The sequence below is a fragment of the Suricata suricatta genome, chromosome 7 (assembly GCF_006229205.1).
Source record: "Suricata suricatta isolate VVHF042 chromosome 7, meerkat_22Aug2017_6uvM2_HiC, whole genome shotgun sequence".
Classification (NCBI taxonomy): Eukaryota; Metazoa; Chordata; class Mammalia; order Carnivora; family Herpestidae; genus Suricata; species Suricata suricatta.
This window is the reverse complement of record NC_043706.1, coordinates 63,953,801-63,972,015: the sequence shown is the minus strand read 5'-3', so window position 1 is coordinate 63,972,015 and position 18,215 is coordinate 63,953,801. Positions and strand designations below refer to the sequence as shown.

Below are 18,215 nucleotides of genomic sequence, written 5' to 3'. Positions count from 1 at the left end.
ATCCCCAGCAATGCTATTGCTGGGTCATAAGGGAGTTCTATCGATAGTTTTTTGAGGAACCTCCACACTGTGTTCCAGAGCGGCTGCACCAGTTTACATTGCCACCAACAGTGTAAGAGGGTGCCCATCTCTCTACACCCTCTTAAATAAAAATTTTTTAAAGTTTTTTAAAAGGCTGTAACTAAACTAAAGATGAACATAATTTGTTCTATACCTGATTGTTACTCATAGTACCAGGACTTGGGGGAATGGATCTAACAAATAACCAAGATATAGACCATATAAGACTCCAGTTAGAAGGATGGTGGACCAGACAGACACTCAATGCCACAAGCACATGCATGCTCCTAAAAAGTTTCTCCATTTGCAGTACAAATATATTATGCTGTACAGGAGACAAACTGGTTTCCTTAGCAGAAAAGTGCTAACCATACGCATACTCTCTTTAAAACACACACACACATACACACACCACACACACACACACACACACACACACACACACACACACACACAAAACTTTCATTTAACCCTCTCTGTTCCTACCGAAAGTAAAAAGAATAAAAGTTTTTAAAGATATGCCACATAGCCACCTTTCTTGAGCACTTATGTCAAGCAAGAGAAAAAAGCAGAAGCACAGCTACAAGTCTGTACTGAATGGGAAAGTTACCCTTGAAGCAAAATCATTCCATTTCTTGCTCATTTTCTTTTCTCACCCCACCCAGGGATACAGAACTCATTTTAGTGACCCACCCTGGGACCCAGGGCTGCCATGAGCAGAGCCCAAAGAGTTGTAATGTTCCAAAAGTCCCTCTATGCCATTGAAAACTGAGATCTTATAGAACTATATACACACATCATACCAAGGTCAAGTTCCTGTTTCTGAGGCTGTACTAGAATAATGACCTCTCTAAACTATCTTCAAAACTTTCTGTGAGTCTACTTCAAAATAAAAAGTTCTTTTTAAATCAATCTTCTATGACTTACATCACCAAAATTATATAGTTTGCTAGGCTATAGCAAAGTAATCCTTACTAATATATTAATGGATATTAGCTTGTTTCGCCTACCAGTTAGCCTGTATGCTATAACATGAGTCTCCAGGACTCAAAATCCTCAGTCTAAAGCCATGGCTGTTGTAGTCAAAATATGATACACTTTGAAAACCCAATGCAAAATTCAAATAAATAAATTCACAGATGAGAGAGGAAAAGTAACAACCAACACCACAGAAATACAAACAATTATAAGGGGGTGTTATGAAAAACTAAATGCCAGCAAATTGGACAACCTAGAAGAAATGGATAAATTCCTAGAAACCTATAACCTACCAAAACTGAGACAGGAAGAAATAGAAAATTTGAACGAACTAATAGCCAGCAAATAAATTGAATCAGTAATCAAAAAACTCAAAAAAATTTTAAAAACTCCCAATTAACAAAAGTCAAAAGGCTTTACAGGCAAATTCTACAAAATATTTAAATAAAAGTTAATACCTATTCTTCCCAAACCATCCCAAAAACCAGAAAAGGAAGAAAAACCAAATGCATTCTATGAGGCCAGCATTACCCTGATACCAAAACCAGATAAAGGCACCACTAAAAAAGAGACTTACAGGCCAATATTCCTGATGAACATAGATGCAAAACTCCTCAACAAAATACTAGCAAACTAAATTCAACAATACATTTAAAAAAGTCATGCCCCAGGGTCAAGTGGGATTTACCTGGGTTGCAAGGGTGGCTCAATATTTGCAAAACAATCAATGTGAAACAGCACATCAATAAGAGAAAGGATAAGAATTATAAGATCATTTCAATACATGTAGGAAAAGCATTTGACAAAGTACAACATACATTCATGGTAAAAGCCATCAACAAAGTAGATTTAGAGAGAACATACCTCAACATAATAAAGGCCATATATTTGAAAAACCTAACATCATCCTTAATGGGAAAATACTGAGAGCTTTTCCCCAAGGTCAGAAACAAGACAAGGATGTCCACTCTCAGCACTTTTATTCAAGTGGTTATTGAATAATCAGACAACAGAAAGATATAGAAAGCACCCAAATTGGTAAGGAAGAAGTAAGACTTCTATTTGCAGGTGACATGATACTATATGTAGAAAACCTGAAAGACTCCACACAAAAAAACTGCTAGAACTGATAAACAAATCCCGTAAAACCACAGGATACAAAATCAATGTACAGAAATCTGCTGCATTTCTATACACCAATAATGAAATAGCAGAAAGAGAAATTAAGAAAACAATCCCATTTACAATGGCACCAAAAAACAATAAGATACCTAGTAATAAATGTAACCAAAGAGGTGAAAAACATGTATTCTGAAAACCATAAAACATTGATGAAAAAATTGAAGACAACACAAAGAAATGGAAAGACATCCCAACCTCATGAATTGGAAGAACAAATATTGTTAAAATGTTTACACTACCAAAAGCAATCTACACATTTAATTCAATTCCTATCAAAGTAGCAATAGCATTTATCACCAAGCTAGAAAAAAAAATCCTAAAATTTGCATGAAACTACAAAAGACCCGAAATAGCCAAAGCAATCTCAAAAAAACTAAAGTAAAGCTGGAGGCATCACAATTCCAGACCTCGAGTTATATTACAAAGCTGTAGTAATCAAAACAATACGGTACTGACATAGAAACACACAGATCCACAGAACAAAATAGAAAACCCAGAAATAAATCCACAACTACATAGTCAATTAATGTTCAGCAAAGCAGGAAAGACTATCCAGCGGAAAAAGACAATCTTTTCAACAAATAGTGTTGAGATATCTGGACACCAACATGCAAAGAATGAAACTAGACTACTTTCTTACATCATACACAAAAATAAATTCAAAGTTGATTAAAGACCTACATTTGAGACCTGAAACCATAAAAATCTTAGAAGAGAACACAGGCATAACCTCTTTGACATCAGCCATAGCAACTTCTTTCTAGATATATCTCCCAAGGCAAGGGAAACAAAAGCAAAAATAAAGTACTAGGACTACATCAAAATAAAAAGCTTCTGTAAAGCAAAGGAAACAATCAACAAAACTAAAAGGCAGCCTACAGAATGGGAGAAGATATTTGCAAAAGGCATATCTGATAAAGGGTTAGTATCCGAAATCTATAAAGAACTTATCAACACCCAAAAAACAAATAATCCAATTTAAAAAATAGGCAGAACAGGCACTTCTACAAGAAGACATACATACAGATGTCCATCATGAAAAGATGTTCATCACTTTCCATCAGGGAAATACAAATCAAAGTTATAATGAGATATCACCTCACACCTGTCGAGATGGCTAACCTCAACAACACAAGAAACAGCAGGTGTTGGCAAGGATGTGGAGAAAAAGGAAAAATCACGCACTGTTAGTGGGAATGCAAACTGGTGGAGCCACTGTGCAAAACAATATGGAGGTTCCTCAAAAAGTTTAAAACAGAACTACCCTGTGATCTGGCAACTGCACCACTAGGTATTTACCCAAAGAATACAAACACACTAATTCAAAGGGATACATGCACCCTGATATTTATAGCAGCATTATTTACAATAGCCAAACTATGCAAGCAGCCTAAGAGTTCAGTGATTAATAAATAAAAAAGATGTGGCATATAAATATATTGTAATATTACTCAGCCATAAAAAAGAATGAAATCTTGTCATTTGCAGCAACATGGATGAAGTTAGGGAGTATAATGCTAAGCAAAGTCAGTCAATCAGAGAAAGACAAATACCACATGTGGAATTTAAGAAACAAAACAAATGAGCAAAATGAAAAAAAAAGAGAGACAAATCAAGAAACAGAATTGGTGAATCACTATATCATACACCCAAAACTAATATAACACCACGTGTTAACTAACAGGAATTAAAATAAAAACTTTAAAGCCAAAAATAAAAAAGCAAACAACCTAATATGTGAAGGAGTCATTGTCTGGCATCCTCAAATCATGCCACAGAGGTGCCCATCTTCTCCACCAATGCATACAGCAAACTCCGTTGACCTCTAAACTCACCAAAAATGTGACCATCTTTAAACAGCAATTAATGCACATACTAAATAATTTATGTTATACTGCTGAAAATGCCAGCAAATCTACTTCAGCCCTGACCTTACCATAACGCTGTGTGAGCCTAACCAGGTCACATCATTTCTCTCCGATTCTTCCTCTGTAAAATGAGGAGATGGATTGGGGTAACCTTGCTATGGCTTCCTGGCATCCTCCATTTCACTGCTATGCTAGAATCTGACCCAGAGTTTCTGTCCGATGCCAATAAGATGTACCTGAAAAGAATAGTAGGTAAAACACCCTTGAAAAGAAGGGCACTCCTGCGGTGGCTTTGGGAGGGAAAGAACAAGACAAGGAACTCCTCGCAAGACTTAGGGGGTCCAGAAGTCAAAATGCTCACCACCAAAGAACTGACAGTAGCAGGTCAAACGGCTCACTAACGTCACAGGGATAGCAAAGCACACAAATCGTGCACACATTATGAGTTTTATAAGAGGCTAGGATATGAAGTTCTCCACTGAAAGCTTTTTTAATTTTCAGGATCAGAAAGTCCAGAACATCAATCCAAAAGGCCTGTTTCCCACTGGCTCACAGATGCCTTAAATACAGCAACTAGACATATTCTCAAAATGCAAATACATGGCCATATTTCTTCTAAGTTGTGGTAGCACATAAAAGAGTAGAACTCTAAGTCAAAGAACATCACAAAGGATAATAATAGCAATAGTCTAGGAGAAACTGTTCATTCACTCATTCTTTCATCCCACAAGCATGAATGAGTTCCTACAACAGATCAAATACTTTATTAGACAGAAGAAATATGAACATTAATTAAAAGAGAATTCCTGTCTTTAAGGAATTCACAGTCTACTAAATAAGGCAGTCATATTTTTTAAAACTACAATGATGGCTCAGTGGGGTGAGTGTCCGACTTTGGCTCAGGTCATGAATTCACGGTTCATGCGTTCGAGCCCCACATCAGGCTCCCTGCTGTCAGCACAGAACCCACTTCTGATCCTCTCTCTCCCTCTCTCTCTGCCCCTACCCTGCTCATGCTCTCTCTCTTCTTCTCTCTCTCTCTCTTTAAAAAAAAAATAGACATTTAAAAAAAAACTACTCTGGGACGCCTGGATGCCTCGATTAGTTGAGCATCCGACTTCAGCTCACGTCATGCTCTCAAGGCTCGTGGGTTCAAGCCCCATGTCAGGCTCTGTGCTGACAGCTCAGAGCCTGGAGGCTGCATCAGATCTGTGTCTCCCTCTCTCTCTCTCTCTCTCTCTCTCTCTCTCTCTGCCCCTCCCCTGCTTGCTCGCTCTCTCTCTCTCAAAAATAAATAAACATTTTTTAAATGTTTTTTAACTACATTGACCACGGTTTGGAAAGATTAAACAAATTCTGGAAATTGATGATGGTGATGGATGTAAATGTACTCGATGCCCCTGAACTATCTACTTAAAAACCGCTACTGTGGTAAATTTCATGATATTTATATCTTGCCGCAAGAAAGAAAACTAAAAGGAAACAAGGGTTCTGATCAGTAAGTACTGTAGTCGAGGCATGTCTGAGGGCGCAGGGAAGAACCGAGAAGAAAATCCTCACCTGCCAATTGCCGCTGTAAGAAAGCGAACTCCCCTCCCCTTTCTCCCAGCACATGGAAGTAAGAACTTGAAGTCTTTCCCAAAAAAAGTAGGCTTCCTTTAAGCAGAGGCTAGCAAAAGTATTTTGGAAGCTACATCTACATTCCAGAGAGGATGCCACTGTTCTCTGACCTGTCACAGTTTGCTCCATGCTTTCTGTTAAGCTGTCATCACAAGCCAGGGGAAGGGTTACCAGATGCTCCTTGCAGAGAGCTTCAAGGACAGGAACTGTCCAAACAAAGATGTGCTCCTCTGCAAAGGACAAACAGCTCCAGCAGAAAGAAACTGGCCCAGGCCACAGCTAGGCAGCAAGTCCAGAGAGATAAGGAGCCCGCGGAAAGGCTATAAAAAGCCATGAGATGCTAGCAATCCTTCCTAACCTTTTGACAGCAACTAACTTGAAAGAAAATATATGAAAGTACTATAAACACAGAAACAATTTGTTGCAGACAGCTTTTTACTTGCATAATAACTTGACACCTACATGTATCAGACGGGGCTCCAAAGGACTGATTTCAAGCTTTGGGACTACTGAGTTGAGTTCTCTCCCTTCAACTTCTTGTCCCCACCCTAACACTGCTTCAGAGTGAGACAAGTGCTGTGAGACCAGAGTTGCTTACAACTAGAAGAAACCACGAAGTTACCTAGTTCGGTGGTTCCCAAGCTGGCTGCGCATCTAAATCACCAGAGAAGCTGTTGTAAAAATACAGATATTCCCCCAAAAATTGATAAAGTAAGGTTGGAGTGGCAGAGAGCTTCCTAGAGCTACTTACCTAAAGCATCAAGGTAAATAGCTCAGAGTCTCACCACTAGAGAATTAAAGACTAAATTGGGGCCCATCTCCCATCACCTTTTATACTACTCGGCACTGGCTCAAGTCATTATCTCCTGATCAGGATCTCAAGTCAAGGCCATGATCTCATGGTTGTGAGATCAAGTCCCAAACAGGGCTCTGCCCTGAGCATGGAGACTGCTTGTGATTCTTGTCCTCTCTCTCTGCCCCTCCCTCTCTCGCTCTCAAAATAAATAAACACTTTAAAAACAAAAGAATAACACACTGATTACAGTCACTACAAACAAAGCTCTGATAAGTCTAAATCTAAGATTACTCCATATTTTTTTCTAGAGACAAATGGGATTTCAAAACATTCTTCTGAAATATTTTCCCTTCCCTGAAATTTATACTGAGAATGGTCACTGCCTTAGAAAAACAAAAATATGGTGTACAGTGGTGGACTATTTAAATAAATATATTTCCACCACAGTCATTATTCACTGATGAAAGAAAAAGGAGATCAATAAAAAGCAATAAACAAGCTTTGAATGCCGTGCAGGCGTCAAGGAAAGATGAAAACCAGAGACCAATATAGTCTGTGTTTTCTTCCTGTCATATTTCTTTGATTATACTGACCCCTGGCGGCCCTTAAAGGACTCATTTTTTTTTTTTTAAATAAAAGTGCTTTGATGTCCTTAGTGTGTGCCTTAACATTAATATAACCTGGAAAATGTGTACGTATATCAAATAATCACATTATACACTTAAGTAACTTATCCTTTTGTCAATTGTACATCAATAAAACTTGAGGGAAAAACATTCTATCACCAAGTACCTGATCAATATGCTTGTCTTTTCTAAAAGATGAAGATGCCTTACAGAATGTGGAAAAGGGGAAATTATATTTATTTCAATACAAATGATTACTAAACAGCTTTAATACATTCATCTAATAAATCCTGAATAATATCTATGTGTGAAACACGTGCTGTCACAGAGATACAGGTGTGAACAAGCCCAAAAGAGTAAATCCTGTTAGGTGCCACCAATTAAGTCACATGAATGAACCAAGAGCAGCATAGAGTGCTATGGAAATGCCTACAGGGGTCAGGCCATCCTAGGCCATTGGAGAAGAAGAGTGGCACTTAGCACAGCTGTAAAGGTGGGCAAAGGCCAAACCTTGTAAATGATTTGAATTTTTTAAGCACCTCCATTTCCTTGTCTTTCTTCCCTACCAAAGCAACATGACAGATCCAGTCCACAAACCACTACATGAGAAATCCTGTAAATCTTTCAACCTACAATCTCACATCTTCCGAAAGTCTATCCCCACTATTCTATTGTCCCCTATCTTCCAGTACACGTCCTGTTCACAACTCACTGAACACATTAACCTCCTGGAGGCTGCCAGCCCGCTGAGACTGCCCCCGGCCACCGTGCAGAAGTGCCTCTGAGTGGACCAACAGTGGACACCTGACCCAAGGGAACCTAGCCACAGCCACCGACAAAAACGGTTGCTTGAAGGGCTCTGAGATGGTTATTTAGCTGAGCCAATGTCACCAGCCCAGGTTTAGACTAGAAACACCATAGAGGTTGACAGAAGAGTGAGGGGAGAATGACACGGGCCAGAGAGACAGAGTGAGACACGATCCCAAAAGCATCAGCACTTGTCCTGACAATACACTCTCTTTATCCCACAGCAGTCCAAGTCACACTGCACCCGTAGAAGCACCTGATGGGGGAAATACAAATCAAAACCACAATGAGACCTCTGGTCAGAATAGCTAAAATTAACAACTTGGGAAACATATGTTAGCAACGATGCAGAGAAAGAGGAACACTTTTGCACTGCTGGTGGGAATGCAAACTGGTACAACCACTCTGGAAAACAGTATGGAGGTTCCTCAAGAAACTTCTGATAGAACTACCCTATGACCCAGCAATTACACTACCAAGTATTTATCCAAAGGATACAGGAGTGCTGATTTGAAGGGGCACATGCACCCTGATGTTTATACCAGTGCTATGGACAACAGCCAAAGTATGGAAAGAGCCCAAATGTCTGTCAAATGATAAATGGATAAAGAAGATGTAGTACATAGATACAATGGAATATTACTTGGCAATGAACAAGAATGAAATCTTGCCATTTGCAACAACATGGATGAACCCAGAGTGTATTTTGCTAAGCAAAATAAGTTAGTCAGAGAAAGACAAATATCATATGATTTCACTCACGTGTGGAATTTAAGAAAGAAAACAGATGAACATAGGGGAAGGGAAACAAAATAAGATAAACACAGAGAGAGAGAGAGAGACAAGCCATAAGAGACTCTTAAATACAGAAAACAAACTGAGGGTTGTGGGTGTGGTGTTCAGTGGGGGATGGGCATTAAGGAGGACATTTGTTGGGATGAGCACTGGGTGTTACAGGTGTGATGAATCACTAACTTCTATTCCTGATATTATTATTACACTATATGTTAACTATCTTGAATTTAAATTTTAAAAATATTTTTAAAAAGTTTTTTAATAAAATAAATTTTAAAGATAAAAAAAAGAAGCACCTGATGGACCTCACTGACTCAGCACCTTACAATTCCTCCACTGTCACACTGCCTTGTTTTCCTGTCACACTTATGTTACTCAGCTTTTAGCATATTATCCCTCTCTGCACAACAGTGATCTTTGAAGACAGAGATTTTGTGTGTTTACTTCCTTGTTTCTACCACTACCCTATGAGCCCTCACATATTTGATAAAGGGACAGAAAGATGGAAAGACGGACAAATGGAGAGATAAACAAACAACTGATCCCGGAGAACTCGATAGTGAAATCAACGGTGGGAACTGAGTGAGAAGAAAACCCTAATCCTTCACACTCACAGTATATGTCCTAATCATCAGCTCCCACCATTCTCCATGAGTGCCAGGAACACCAACCTTCTCCCAAACTCCCAGAACCGGGCGGCTCTCTTCCACCTTCCCCGCCTCTACACGCAGCGTCCTCTCTGTGAAGTCTCACAAACACTGACTCTCCTCTTTCTCCATAAATGCAAAGGTCCGGCTCCCCCAGAGCTCAGCACCCCCTCCTCCGGGCTCCCCTGAGCCCTATACACACCTCTACGCTTCCTCACTCCTCACCTGCCTCAGCCCTGCAGCACAACCACTCTGCAGGCACTCTTCCTCTTTACACGTGTGCTCAAAACACATGTGTTGGCTAAGAGGGAATAGCTCTCCTTTTAGGATGTGACCTCTTCCTAAAAGCAGAAAGTGGACATTTTTTAAATTTTTATTTATTAAGTAGTTGGTACATTTATCCCACTTAAGGTCTTATGTTAATGATGATTCTTCCTTCTAATAAAGTGGTTCTCATTGGGAAAGGGAGAGGGTATTTTTCCACTGGGGACATTGACAATGTCTGTAGACATTTTTGTTTGTCACACTTGGGCTGCTACTGGCATCTGAGGGACTGAGGCCAAAGATACTGCAAAACCTCTTACAGTGTACCCAACAATGCCCAGAGATAAGAATTTTTGTCCAAAATGTCAACAGCTGTGTTAATAGAACTATTTTTAAAAGTTCTTATTCACAAAATTTATATCTATTTTAATAAACTCCAAAGAAAAATGGGAAAATATTCAATGAATCTTTCTTTTTAACTTTTTTAATGTTTTTTATTTATATTTGAGAGAAAGAGAGAGACAGCACGAGCAGGGGAGGGTCAGAGAGAGAGGGAGACACAGAATCCAAAGCAGGCTCCAGGCTCTGAGCTGTCAGCACAGAGCCCAACGCGGGGGCTCGAACCCACAAACTGAGATCATGACCTGAGCCGAAGCCAGGCACCCAACCAACTGAGCCACCCATCACGGAGGGAGGCACAGGGGAAAACCTAAGGCAGAGAGATGAGGGCATTTTCACCCGTCTGCCCTGTTAGATCTCAGAGCCACAAAGGTTGGCAACAAACAAAGGAAGTAGGTGGAAGAGTTGGGGAGAAAGAGGACTTAGTAAACAGAAAATTGGTGTGGTTGTTTAAAATCAGTTTTTTATTTTTTGGATTTTTAATTTCTTTTGAGAGAGAGAGAGAGTGCATGCATGTACAAGTGGGAGAGGGGCAGAGAGAGGAAGACACAGAATCTGAATCAGGCTCCAGGCCCCAAGCTGTCAGCACAGAGACCGATGCAGGACTCCAAAGCATGAACCAGGAGATCATGATCTGAGCCAAAGTCAAACACATAAATGACTCAACCACCCAGGCGCCCAATCACTGTGTTTCTTAAAACAATGATAAAGTAGGTTAGTCCAATCTCATCAGGAGTCATTATTCAGAGACACAAAATTTGCCGAATAATAACTATGTATCCATTGCTCAGTTTTAAAATACTCAATGTATGCACTGAATAAGTAAAATAAACATTAATCAGTTTTACATTAAATGCATAATGCTTTAACCTTCAAACATTATATTACAGAAAAAGGCAACAATGATTAAAACTCTAACATGTTACAATGAAACCTAACCCACTGATAAAGTAAATTCCAAATAAACCACATATATTACCTAGACGTTCAAATTAACACTTTTCTGTTCATTGAATAAATGACGTTAGAAATATTTCCCCACCTGACCTAATTAAATCATTGTAGCATTCCCCTAAAAATATATTTATACTCACATTCACTTGAACTTGAATGGACCAGTCACCAAGTATTGGATGGGAAGATAATTGAAACGTTTTGGAAACGACACCAAGATCACTCTGTTCTGACAGCCACTGTTGGATCAAATTGGACTTGGGGTCCTACAAAGACAACCATACAAGTGAACGATACAAATGCTGCTGCGTACATGTGTTATGAATGACCCCTCCCTGCAGCACCCCCAGAGACAGCCTAAACACGGCACAGCGATAGGCTTTGGAAAATGTTGGCTCTATGTTACTAAACAGAAGACAAGTCAGAATTTCCTCCTCTCTCATACCCTCCTGAGAACATCTTTATTCTGCTCCACCTTCCAGTTCTTGACACCATATTCCCTCTGCATGGGACACCACGACATGTGTATCACCAAACCTGCGCTGTCATTGTTAACTAGAGATAACAGGCTCGTGTATTCAGGACCCATTACATGTCAGGCACCCTGTCTTAACATTACCTCTCATACATCACTCAGTCATCACAACTCTCCCTCAGGGTAGGACTGTCCTCACATTAGAGCAGAAAATGGATTCCCAGAGAGGTTAGGTACACACTCAACTAAGTAATACATGAATTCAAAATTCGAACACACACACCTTTTAATCTAACAAGCTGTATGGTAGCCATGTTTAGCCAAGGGAATGAATAAAAACACTTCAATCTTCCTAGACTTCTCCGTGATCCCGTCATGCAGCATGCCGCTGAGCCAATCCAGCAGTCACTCCAGGCTTCTCTTCACATTCCCAGCCCTGTCAACTCCGCCTCTTTACTCTCCCTCTAATCCTCACATCTAGCCGCCATGTTCTGTTTTCTATTACGACTAGTCTTCCCTAATCCAAGCTCGCCCCTCCAATATATCTTCCCCTCTGCCAACAGTGGTATCCATCTGAAACACAAAGCTGAGACTGAGACAAAGTGGTGGAAACGCCTGGTACAGTTCCTGACACAGCAAGCAGGGAATGAAACCGGCTATGTTCTTATACTGGACCACTAGGTGTGTTTGCCTACAGAATGAGGTCTACACTCCTTTACATAGTTTACATAACCTAGCAGTCTGGCTCTGGCTATATTTCTACACTCATCTTCCTCTAAACAAACAGATTTGTGTGCAATTCACCCCCCAAAAGCCCATGCTTCTCAGCTTCTACAGTTGCTACAAAGAATTCCCTCCCTTCCTGTCCAATGGGTAAAATAAACTCCAGGGTCCTGCCTCCTCTACATGCTTCCAACAGACAAAATGGCCACTTCCTGCAGAGCCCCTAGTACATCTGGAGTTTTCTCCTTTTGAGGACATACTACTCTTTACTGTACTCACAGGACAGGTTTTACGGGGGGTTTTGTTCCCAACTAGACTGTGACCTCCTGAGAGCAGGGATTCAATAATTTCCCTGATTCTTATTCTCTATCCTTTGACTAGAGGTAGTGGGTCAGCCCAGTTAATGGAAGCCAGAAGAAACCTCCCTCCCTGAGTGGGGGAGAATGTGAAAGTCAGAGGTAAGGACAATGCTGAGAACTGACTCAGGAGTAGTCTAGTAAGCCAGAAACTAATTGTTGAAACCAAAGACCAAAGCAAGTCAAGACTAAGCAGGTCACCCTCCCTGGCAAACTCCCGGGATGGGCATTGTAATCAGCTCTCCCGTGCCTGGCACAGCATGACGCGTGGGTGAAAACAGAAAATACCATTTCTCTTCTGTCAGCCTGACAAAAATAAAAAATAACCATAACAACAATACCTAGTGTTATTTAAACTGTAGGGAGAGGAATGTTCATACTCCACAGGTGCATTGTTTTGGGGAGGGTGTACACTTGTCCCAGGTGGGACCAGGCCCTACAAAAAAAAAGTCCTAAATGAAGCCTTTGAGGACTTTGAACCCAGAGGATCTGGACAGTTGGGAGTGAATGAGATAATCCCTTTGTCACACATGTCTTAGACCTAAACCTAACTGTCACCAACAGGAAAACACAGAGAATGTAGAAACACCGAAGATTTTACACACCAAAATTCAAACGGACCGTGCGTGGCGGCACCGCAGCAGAACCCAGCCTTCGTATGTCGTCATCTCCTGCTAGGACACCCACAGGCCAGCCATGTACAACATGAACAGTGTCCCTGCCACAGCCAGGACAGCCACATGCTGGAGATGCTGGAAGAGTGGCCTCCTGTGCTCTCTGAGTCACCTTCAGACGGTTCTGGATCTCTGTCAGGCACCTGAGCACAGCACAGTACCTGCTGCCTGTGCCAGACTGTCTCAGCAACAAATCCCGGGCTGGAGAGTACGTCCACTAGGAGTATTCCCGCCACTCCTCAGAGTCCTGGGTTATGCACCCGGCGTCTGTCTAGCATGTAGAACGGAGGAAGTCACATCACTTAACCAAGGTGGTCCCCTCACCTCACCAGGGTTGAGGTCCTGCTTTTGTCATGGCTGCTCCACGCCAGAGTGTCAGGGCACAGTCACAAGATACACCCCCAAGGCAACCCTGGCTGTTCCCATACAAGATCATTCACCTGTACAAGAAGCAGCATCTTCAGGAAGGAAGTGGAGGAAGAAGCCTGCTGTGCCAGCTGCCATAGAACTGCTGAAGGCACCGATTTCCATAATATCAGGCCAGATTAGCCAGGGAAGCCAGAATCAGAGCAGAGGTAGGACAGGTTTTTACCATTGCCAAAAGGGCTCTAAAGGCCCTTTCAACCTGAGAAGGTCAGTTATCGAGGCAGGCAAAATTAATGATACCAATGACAAAAAAAAAACCAAAACCCTGAGCACCCCTGAATATGCTGTGACTGACAGTCAATATTTTAGCTACATCCTACAGCAATTCTTTTTTTTTTTCAACTTAGTGATTTGACAAGTTAATACACTCTGCTATGCTCACCACAAGTATAGCTACTAGCTATCTCGTTAGGTCACCCAGTGTTACAGTATCATTGACTGTCATCTTGACTGGGCAGGATGGATTCTGAGACGGTAGCCTCCTAGCCATCAGATGCACTTCTCCACGTAAGCCTGCAGGTGGTGCTGTACTAGGGAATACAACTTTGTTCAAGTAGGGACTCCTGTCAATACTAAGCTCCACTTTATTCTGGGAATAATAAACCAACTATTCTACCTTGAAGGGTGTAGAAAACACCACACTCTAGCCCAAATGACTGTTTTTCAATGAAGGAATACAACAGTGTGGGCATGAGTGCTCCCATCTGGCTTCTGCAAGTTACAAGGCTGGACCTGAGTTCACATCCCAGCCTCCCACCGGGTGCAGAGAGCAGAGTATGGCAACTCCGTGGGCACTGCTCCCAAACACTCTGGGTTCCAGGTGGAATTTTAATCTAAATGGCCCTCCCCGAGCCAAGAGGGCCACATCTTGGCAAGGCCAGTAGGATTTCTCAGAACCAGAGGTCTCTCGGAGCACTTCTGAGAAAGCCAAATATGGCAAGCTAAGTCCAGAGTCATAGAGAAGAGCCCAAGAGTACCAATCAAAGGCTTCAAAGGCAGATCCTAAAGCACCATAGCGATGCAAAATAATAAAAATGCACAGACCAGGGGCGCCTGGGTGGCTCAGTCGGTTAAGCCTCCGACTTTGGCTCAGGTCAGATCTCACATTCGTGGGTTCGAGCCCTGCATCAGGCTCTGTGCTGACAGCTAGCTCAGAACCTGGCGCCTGCTTCCAGTTCTGTGTCTCCTTCTCTCTCTGCCCCTCCCCCTCTCATGCTCTCTCTCTGTATCAAAAATAAATAAAACATTTTTTTTAATTTTTTTAAATGCACAGACCAGCACAGTCCTAAATGCTTTACTTATATTATCTCACTTAATCCTCACAAAAACCTCTGTGAGCTCTTTGTCCCAAATCAGCAGGGTCAGTCCTGGGTTAACGCCTAGAACGGGTAATTTATCAAGTGCTGACTTTCATTACCACAGGTAGAACGAGGCAGATTTGTATACAAATAGTCAGAGACAGGCAGCTGACCTCCAAACCCTCCATCTCACACTTCGTTTCTGGCATGCACTAAGTTCTCAGCACATGTGGACAAATGATCAAAGATGATATGACTGTGGTCCATAAAGCCCTGCTTAGAGAGCAACCTGAATTTAGACATGCTATTCACGATATCAGCCTCCTTTATAGACATTCCATTATACAGTGAAAGCAGAGATTTGCAGAAGGCAATTCTTGGAAATTCAAGAAATATGCACTGAGCAGGATGCCAGCCGATGTTGCATTTGCTACAAACACAATGTGGCTTGAAGTTACACATATACATGTCTGTTTACTTGATTTTTGTTTGGCTTTTAATTTAATTTACAAGAACACAGAAGTTAAGAAGAATAGGAAGATATTGAACTAAAAAACCTAAATTTGCCTTCCATTCTATGTCATTCATCAGAACACTGAGGGTCACCAAGAGGGTTCCCAGGACCAGGGACTTTCAGGTATAAAATCAAGAGAGTCGCAGGGAAACTGGGGTGAGTTGATCACCTTATTTCCATGTAAGGGTCAAATGTCTAGTATTCTCCACAGCATAAGTGTAGAAAAGCAGGTCCAGCAGGATCTCAATGGTCCTCGACTTGATTCCCACAGGAAAACACTCAGTCTAACTCTCTGCCTCTGGACATCAGAATGTGCAAGTGATAGAGGCCAATGACTCCCTGCCAAAGGGGTTCCCGCTATAACAAGAGCTAATGTTCAGTGAGCATGTACTATGTGGCAGGCATAGTTCTAAATGATTTGCTTGGATTATCTCACAAAAACCTTTGTGAGGTATTATTATTGTTACGCATTTTACAAATAAAGAAACTGGGGCTCAGAGAGATTAATTTCCTCACACAACTAGCATCTATTGGTCTTAGAGCAAACAGTGATCCTTTTATAAGTCAAATCACATCACGCCTGCCCTTAGAATTCTCCACTGAATTCTCGCTTCCCTCAGAGTAAAATCCAAAGTCCATATCATGTCCAAGAAGACCCTGTATGATCCATCCCTCCTCCAACCCACCTACCTATATCTTACCTCACCTCCTAATATTTGTCCCCTCACGCCCTGGTACACTATCAGCCTATTTTTTCCTCCAATGCACCCAACAAGTTCCCACCTCAGGGTCTTTACACAAGCTGTTCCCTCTGTACGTATGGGCTCATTCTTTTATCTCCTTTAGGTCTCTGCTCAAATAGGACTCCCCTAACAACCTAGAGAAAAGAGCAAACATAAACACTCTTTCTCTTACACACACACACACACACACACACACACACACAAACACACACCAATCTCTTTATTTATGTGTTTATTTAGTGTCGGTCTCCACACTATTCACTGAAACATAAGCTTGGTATGAGCAGAGGGTTTAATCTGTGCTGCTCACTGCCCCACCCGGGGCCCTGAACACAGAAATTCAAAACATGTTGAACAAATGAATTAGTCAGTGAAGAAGCAAGGACTGGAGTCCAAGCTGGCCAACTTTGGAGCCGGAGCTCTAGCTCTACCATTTCCCTTCTGAGACAGAGCATTCTCGCGTTGGGAGGGAAGTTTACCCACGGAGAATTCTAAAATAACATGACCAGAACTTCACAGAGATGTAAGATGGCTTAACTTCTTACCTTATTTCTAGCTGCCACTTACCTTTATTAGAATGTTTAAAGAAGTTTTATAAGGTTTAAAATCTGAGAAGAGGGTAACAACACGAAACTTCACTTCCTGCTTCGGCTTGTACAGGGGCTTGTCTGTTTGAATGAAGACAGTCATTCTTTTGGTCTCAAATGATAAGCGTGTACTATTAGAGAATAAGATCTCATCCTGGGCATGTCCCGTTACACGTAGCTCATAAATCCCATCTGCACTGTTCAGAGATATCTGGAGAAAATGAAGAGATCAGACATTCTCATTATTTTACCTCAAAGATGTTTTTAATTATAAGTTAGAACAGAAAAATTTATATTTTTTAAGTTTACTTATTTCATTGCGGGGGTGGGGGGAGGAAACAGAGAGAGGAGAGAGAGAAAATCCCAAGCAGGCTCTGCACCGTCAGTACACTGCTATCAGCCTCAAACCCATGAACTGTGAGATCATGACTTGAGCCAAAATCAGGAGTTGGACACTCAACTGACTGAGCCACCCAGGCACCCCAAAAATAGAAAATTTAAATCTATAGTATTGTTAAAAGTAATTGCCATGTTGAAAAACTTGCCCCTCCTAGGCACCAATGTTAAATAATTTGTTTTCCCTCTTAACATCCTGTAGTTTTCTCTTCCGTTAAATTGCAGGGTTCTCAGAATGGAGGGCTCAACACCATCACCTTGTCATTTCCTAGTCCAAGTGCATATTCTTCCTAACAGTCATCGTGGGTCAGAATATCTAATGTCTTTCAACACGTTTTCCATCCTCCCTCTGAGGCAGTCAACTGGTGAGAAACACAATTTGCACAAGACTTGTTTCCTCACCGTATCTCTTTCGCACTCTTTTCTACAGTGAGATCCCTTCCTGCATCCTGCACATCACAGGTTGTAGTCCTGGGGAGGAGCGGGTGCTGCTACCTTCCTGCTATTACCAATGGGATTCCTACCTTCCAGCATTAACAGACTCGAGGCCATACTCAGCAGTTTATGTGACCTGTGTCATTTTACAACAATTCTTCAGGTGGGTTGTTCTTACACCATTTTATACAGAAGGAACCTGGGGCTTGGAGGAGTTTGGGAAGCTGTTCTAGGTTACTAGCTGAGATTCAAATCCAAGATGAGCTATACTACTGTAATACAAGCGTCCGTGTGGTGTCCTTAAAACATGTCTGACAATACTCTGACTCTCTGCCCTTCAAAAGGTAGAATCTCATTCCCCAGACTTAGGGACTTGCTTCTCAAGAATGAAGCTGTGTTAGAGAAAGGATGGCTTCTGCCTGGTTTTCTTTCTCTCTGGGATTCTTCACTCTGGGGGAATCCAGAAACCTGTAGAGAGGCCCACATAGAGAGAAACTGAGGCCTCCCGCCAATACCCACCACCAGCTTGACAGCCACATGAGTGAACTACCTTACAGAGGATCCCCGACCTACTGAAGCCTGCAGGTGACGG

General features: G+C 41.6%; 1 protein-coding gene across 1 annotated transcript in view; it reads right to left on the bottom strand.

The window, feature by feature from the left end:
- Window positions 1–18,215, bottom strand: part of CD109 (CD109 molecule) — a 126,061-nt gene that overhangs the window by 79,928 nt on the left and 27,918 nt on the right. The window contains exons 4-5 of the mRNA XM_029945229.1: window positions 16,773–17,003; window positions 11,137–11,262 (exon numbers count right to left, since the gene is read on the bottom strand). Of these exons, the coding sequence (XP_029801089.1) occupies window positions 11,137–11,262; window positions 16,773–17,003 (357 nt within the window). The remainder of the gene's footprint in view (window positions 1–11,136; window positions 11,263–16,772; window positions 17,004–18,215) is intronic.